Source organism: Aplysia californica, unplaced genomic scaffold (genome assembly GCF_000002075.1).
Source record: "Aplysia californica isolate F4 #8 unplaced genomic scaffold, AplCal3.0 scaffold00660, whole genome shotgun sequence".
Taxonomy (NCBI): Eukaryota; Metazoa; Mollusca; class Gastropoda; order Aplysiida; family Aplysiidae; genus Aplysia; species Aplysia californica.
Window position 1 is genome coordinate 202219 of NW_004797930.1, and position 6968 is coordinate 209186.

At 41.6% G+C, this 6968-nt stretch overlaps 1 protein-coding gene across 1 annotated transcript in view; it reads right to left on the reverse strand.

Moving 5' to 3' along the window:
• Positions 1-3952, reverse strand: part of LOC101860123 — an 11138-nt gene extending 7186 nt beyond the window's left edge. Inside the window, exons 1-2 of the mRNA XM_005108105.1 lie at positions 3197-3952; positions 2469-2648 (exon numbers count right to left, since the gene is read on the reverse strand). Of these exons, the coding sequence (XP_005108162.1) occupies positions 2469-2648; positions 3197-3952 (936 nt within the window). The remainder of the gene's footprint in view (positions 1-2468; positions 2649-3196) is intronic.
• Between the last annotated feature and the right edge of the window lie 3016 nt (positions 3953-6968).

Sequence of the window (6968 nt, forward strand, 5' to 3'; positions counted from 1 at the left end):
TCTCTCTCTCTCTCTCTCTCTCTCTCTCTCTCTCTCGCTCTCTCGCTCTCTCTGTATGTGTGATTGTGTGTGTGTGTGTGTGTGTGTTTGTTGTGTGTGTGTGTGTGTGTTTGTGTGTGTGTGTGTTTGTTTGTATTTGAGTGTTTGTGAATGTACATAATATGATCTTTTAAACAAGATAGCCTTTCATATCTTTCTTAAAGACCTAGACCATATAGCTCTCATGGGCAACATATAAAACAAACGAATCAAGGGTAGACCCCCCCCCCCCCCGGAGAGGCTGAACAGATTGGTGACGAAGAAAGATCAGAATAATTTTAATTGGCTTTTTCCTCTTAGAGCATCCGAGCACAGGACTGAATAAGGATCCTTGACCGCCGATATCTGTCTCAGATATGGCACTTGATGATGACGATGAGAGGCAACATTGATGTTTATCGAACCTATCCATAATTTTCTCAAGTACACACCCTCGTGACCACCCACCTGAACGCCGTGTCACCGATGTTTGCTTGACATTAGCGAGGCGTGTTCACAAAATGAGTTACTGCTAGCCAAACACAAATGGAGATGATGTGAGAACAAATATTTTAAAAACACCCAAAAAACCCCACACTTCAAAGAGGTTCAGTTAAAACTGACAGTTGCCCGTCCTCTCTGTGATAAGAAAATGGCACATGATGCAATCTCAGCAAAAATACTTCTGTTTTGTGATCTTCAAAATCCAACTAGAAATAGAGTCACCTGCGAGTCATTTTGTTAATTTTGATATGCTTGATCCGCTGGTTCCGAATTTGATACTAGAAATAGTATCAAATTCGGAACCAGCGTATCAAAATTAACAAAATGATTCGCGGGTGACTGTATTTTCTAGCTGGATTTTGAAGATCACAAAACATAAGTATTTTTGCTGAGATTGCATCATGTGCCATTTTATTACCACAAAATAGACCTAGGATGGACAACTGTCAGTTTTAAAAGAACGTGTAATAAAGGTAAAAGGCTGAAATCCTAGAACTGACTCATTTTGTCAGCACACCTCACATTAATTGTGAGCCTGGACCAAAGAGGTACATGTATTTGAAATACTAGAGCTCACAGCAGTGACGTCACGCATGTCATGGCCTCATCAGCATGGTCAGCGCCACCCATTTACATGAACAATCCGAGCCCCCATCCAGCTCCTGACGAGCTCTAGTATTACATTAAAAATCCACCTTGCACCTCATATTTCATTTCAAGCTTGTAGATTTCCTCTAAAGACCGCTGGGACCCCTCCACGCGAGTCTCGAAATTACACACGGGTCTGTTGAACTGCGCATGTCTTGCCCTTGAGGTTCAGCGTCCCAGAGTGGGTACATGCAGCCTCCGTTCGTTTTCGAGGGGGGACCTGGTCACCTGACTGCCATGAACTCTAGTACTACAGTGTAGTACAAAGTTGTTCCTGTGTCCGATCCGGACATTGGGGATTGCCTTGTTAGTGAGACAACTTCCTGGGCCTTCGGCATAATGTTGTGGTAGGATGGCCAGTTCCTTTCCACGCTGCCTTTACTTCCCCAACTCTAAGTCAGGTACCCATTACTGCTGGGTGGGCAGGAGGGGACGAAAAAAAGGTGTCCGAACCAGGGTTCGAACCACTTTGGAGACGAGCGCACTAACCGCTCCGCCACCACACCCTCCTAATACTAGTACTAAATAATATAACCTCTTTGGCCTGAACTCACTGACCACTTGGCCACTGGAAGCCCCCTCGACAGCAACACGGCGTTACATGGGTGGTCACCGGTGTGTGTGTGTGTGTGTGTGTGTGTGTGTGTGTGTGTGTGTGTGTGTGTGCAACTCGGCGTTTTGGTGTGTGGTCACTGGGTGTGTCCTTGAGCAAGACACTATGACCCTAGCTCAAGAAAAAGGCGCTGCTCAGTGGGGACCTGTAATGGATTGTTTGTAACATTGTCTGGATTGTTGTTATGTTTAAACGATCTCCCTTCAGCGATAAAAAGACTGAATCCAAACATAGGCATGTTCGTAAAAGTGTCTGCATTGTTACAATATTATATTGTGAATTTGCTTTTCTTTGAGTGTATATTTGTTTAAATAAGTATTTAATTTATGATCGTATGAAAGAACCAGCATCTATGGAGTAGAGATTAGACGCTTCGCTGTCGAACGCAAGGGGCCTAAGCTCAATTCCGGAGTGAGGAGAAGTTTTATCGATTATCTTGGTCTTTACGTTTGGGTTTTGTATCCATCTCAGCCTGGGTTGGCCCTAACTAGCAGAGTGCGAAGCCTGCCTCCTAAGTGATCTTAACTTTAACAACGGAACGTAAAAACACCTACGCTAAAAGGAAAAGAAACTAAAGACAAAAAATAAATTCAAAAGAAAAAAACTTAGATCTATATTATATTTCGAGAAAACATGCACCCAGTCCTCACTCCCCCCCCCCCCCCCTCAGAAAAAAAGAAGTCACCTGGATAAAGTTGTGGTACTTTCTCAGGAAGTAAAACTCGTAAACAAAGAATTTGCCGAAGTAGATGAGGATCCGAGGGAACAAACTGATGATGTAGATGGCTATGATGACCAGCAACATCTTGACCACCTGTCTGTCCCGGGAAGAGAGCTGCTGCTTCTTGGTTCCTCCGTCCGGCTCCTTAGGATGAGATGAGATGAGATGAGATGAGATGAAAATAATAACATTGTTAAATAAAGTAAAGATAACACCCTAAGCAAATTTCCCACTTCATTTCGTGTTAACAGTAACACTGCGTAGTGAAGTAACAATTCGAAAATAAAGAGAGAAAAAGATTATGTTTTTCTCTAAAGTAAGACGGTAGAATACCAAAGCAAAATTAATGTTTAATTTTTTTTTAAAAAGTTGGACTGTGGAATATTAAAGGAACATTTTTAAAATGTACGTTTTTGTTTATAAAGCAAGACTGGAGGCACGAATAAAGTATAGATACGTGCAGTTGTTGTTTAAAGTAAGACTTTAGAATACCAAAGGAAAAATAAACACGAAGTTTGCTTTTGCTCAAAGGAAGACTTTGGAATGCCAAAGGAAATATAAACATATAGGCTAAGTTTAAAGTGAGACTGGGGGATTAAGAAAGATATTGCCCAAACAAAGTGAGCCACTAAAGTTCTTGTTTATACTATAGTTAAAGTTAGGCTGAAATGCCAAACAAAATGAATACTTACATTTTTATTTCGGAAGCTGGAAGCTTGTCTCAAACGTTGTGCGATGACTCCGGTGCAAAACGTAATGACAACAAAACTCAGACACGGACATATGATTCCGATGAGGTTGTAGTATTGGAACAGAGGACCTTTGTTGGCCAAGGCAAATGTATTGTACTTGTAGATAGCCACCGAGGCGTTGTAGCGAGGATTCCACACATACACAATGTCGTAGATTCCAAATATGACTGAAAAACTGCCAAAAACAACAAGAGAAATCGTGATGCACATGAAGGCGGAGATTTTCCTGGTGAGCAGCCACTTGACGTGGAGGGGGAAACAGACGCAGAGACATCTCTCTACAGCAACGTACGCCGCTAGGGCGCTGGTCACGTAGGTGGAGAAGCTTAGCGAGTAGGTAAAAATAACCTGGGAGATAATCCTCCAGCTCTGAGCTTCTGGTGGCGATATTAGCTCCATGGGACCCACAAATCTCTGCATAGCGCCACTAAAACATTTGATCAAGTCCCATACGGCGATGGTCGTCATGGAAACGCTGACGCTGTCTTTGAAGCCTTGTTTACAGAAAACGGCGATAACTAAGGTATTGGTGACGACACCGATTATCGATGCGACGAAGGAAAGGCCAAGGTCCAAAACGTTCTCAATAATCTTTGTGGTGGCTGTGGAGATAAACGTCTCGGATGGTACAAACACGCTCGCCGGAGTGACGAGGATTCCCTTAGTGCGGATTAAAGCTTCTGGGGTAGAAGACATCTTGGAGAGATGAGCGTAAGCACACGGGATGTCCCTGTTGCGTATCTTTCAGATAGTCAAGAGTATCACGTGATTTTGGTAGCTCACCTCACCGTCTAAAGCAAAGGCGGGGAATTGAGGGGAAATAAGAAGTAGAAATATGATAAATATAATGCAAATCTAGTCAGCTCGACTTGATATTGCAGTGAACGAACAATGATGAGGAACATAAATCCTACAACCTGACATACCCACAATTATAGTTACTGGAGAAATTGCATTTTTACATCAACACTCTAAAGCATGCTCTGTACGCTTTACAAACATTACTACCCAAGCAGAGCCTAGAACACTTTGAAACATTCTCGGCCTCCCGGAACGCATACAGTGGAAGCTACGGCACATTTCAAATTACCATACGAGTTTGCATATTTCATAATAATATACATATTGTTGCATGCTTTTTAAAGCTTGGGGTGATTAAAACAGAGTTGAAAAATCTGCTTGGACAATAAAGTTATACCAAAAATCGTACATTGTTCACTCCTATCTTTGAACCAATGAAAAAAAAAAGTGTCCACAAAATCCGGTGGCGCCCTCTTCTCAAAAGCACCCACTCGGATACCATGATCAATACCAACCAGATGAGTTACTCGTTGAGCATAGTTGTTGTTCAAATTTGGCGGGTTCACGGATAGAGTAGTGCACTCGCAGTAAAAATGTATTGACGTTAACTCTTGAAGATCGTACGCCTTGTTGTTTGGTCAGACCGGTTTTAGCCTATCAAAATAGTACATGTAAACATGCGCATTTCTGCTTTTAAAAGAAAGATTTCAAACTGTAGGCGCTTATTTTGTTTAGACCCATCAAATTATTATATGAAAAGAATGAAAGTGTGGAAATTTTGTATAAATGAGGATAATAATAGTATGGAAATACCCCATTCCCCCCTCCCAAATGATATAAAGTCTATGAGTACCTTTTCCAAAACTTGTTTGGAGAAATTTGAAAAAAAATCAGTTCCATGTTGCTTGACGGTCAGAGAATGTCTTTAAACGATAGTCACAAACTCCCAGTATGAGAAAATCAGCCAGTGAGAATTGATGATTTAAACATGTATTCGAAGGAAGTGGGGGAAATGGACACATGAAAGTGCACTCGCCCTCGAGAAAGAGAGAGAGAGAGAGAGAGAGAGAGAGAGAGAGAGAGAGAGAGAGAGAGAGAGAGAGAGAGAGAGAGAGAGAGAGAGAGAGAGAGAGAGAGAGAGAGAGAGAGAGAGAGAGAGAGAGAGAGAGAGAGAGAGAGAGAGAGAGAGAGAGAGAGAGAGAGAGAGAGAGAGAGAGCGTGAGTGCGAGAGTGAGAGAGAGAAAGTGTGTGTGTGTGTGTGGGTGTGTCTGTGTGTATGTGTGTGTGTGTGAGCGTGTGTGTGATTGTCTTTCTGTCTGCCTGACTGTCTGTCCGAATATATTATATCTGTTTCACCGTATGTCCTTGTACAAGTAAGTACTTATTGCAAATCTTACCCAGCTCTGTTGGCAAAGTGATTCCAGAGAGTACAGTCAAACCTGCTCTAACGGCCACCTTTCCAAGACAGTCACCTGTACAAACAGCTACTTCCCACTCCCCCCATGTGGTTTTTCTATAATATTATAATAGCACTAGATCTACCCTAGGTGTCCACCTGTCTAAAAGATATCCACTTTTCTTTCCCCTCAACAATGTTATGGGTGGTTCTCTAGGAGAATTTTAATTTTGTGCGTCGAAGGCTTATGATTTAGTAAGTGTTTTACCGCACTTACAACACAGTACGGTCATATAAGTGCAGTGTAGAAGACTAGCATCTATTTAAACACATTAGGTTACACAGAGAACAAAGCAAAGTAATGTCTTCGACGAACTAATTCATCTCCCCTTACATTTTCAAAAAAGAGCAAACACAATTCTCCTTTTTTGTCCGTCCTTATGCTTGCTTTCATGCAATTATTCCTGTCAATTGTAGATTGAAATTTGCTTGCAGGAAATGTCTTAACAGAGACTAACGTATTTATTTTAATGACAGAAAGGGGTGTTGGAGCGCATGGAGAGTGGAGAAGGAGGGGGGGGGGGGGGGGGAGGCGTGATCCCTTGATTTAGGGGGGTGGGGGTGGAAACGTGATTCCTTAATTGATGTAATGCGAAAATAAGTAAACAGTCGTGGCGAGAGGGAATCTTAAATTAACCAGTGGAGTTCAATGACTTTCGACGACCCACTCTCGTATTACACTCGTAATTGGATACTCATTCTAGTACATTTTGGAAAAGTTCATACAATTCTTTATCTTATCCCATTATTGTATAAGTTGTACATGAAAAATATTGATACCTAAAAAGCAGTAAACCCTTTATTAAGTAAACATTAGGGGGAAACGAATTTCCCCTTAATAATGCAGCTTGAGATAACGAACAGGCTGCGGAATTGGTCTGGTTTTGGAGAAATCGGTATAGTAGCCCTCTAATTAGTTGATGAAAGCATTGCAGCGGTGTTCTACTGAGTTAATCGATTGTTGTTCCAAGTCTTCCACCGAGATAAAGCTCAGTCTTGCTTTTAGCTTCTGGCTGAGTTGAACTTACATACCGTCCCTGTCGTAGGTCTAATAATAACTTTATTGAATTGTCATAAAGCAAGGACAAACGAACCGCGCGTGGAAGCTTGGCTTTATTTAACAAAATCGAGAAAACAACAACCCAACAATAACAACAAACAAAGAAATGCACAAAAAAGAAAAACCTAAACGACAACAACAACAACAACAAAACCCAAAGAAAAAAGCGCACAACTTGTTCAAGTGGTAGACAGCGAAGGTGAACGAACGGCAACACGACACACTGAGCGACACTAAAAAACACTATGACAAACGAGATAACAAATGAACAGAGACGTAAAAAGAGAAATATCACCACAATAAACACCAAATCTATTCACTTGAAAGACAAAGAAATGCCTATTTCACAAGGGGACGTAAATGATAAATATAATGAAATGCTAGGGCGAGCTGAA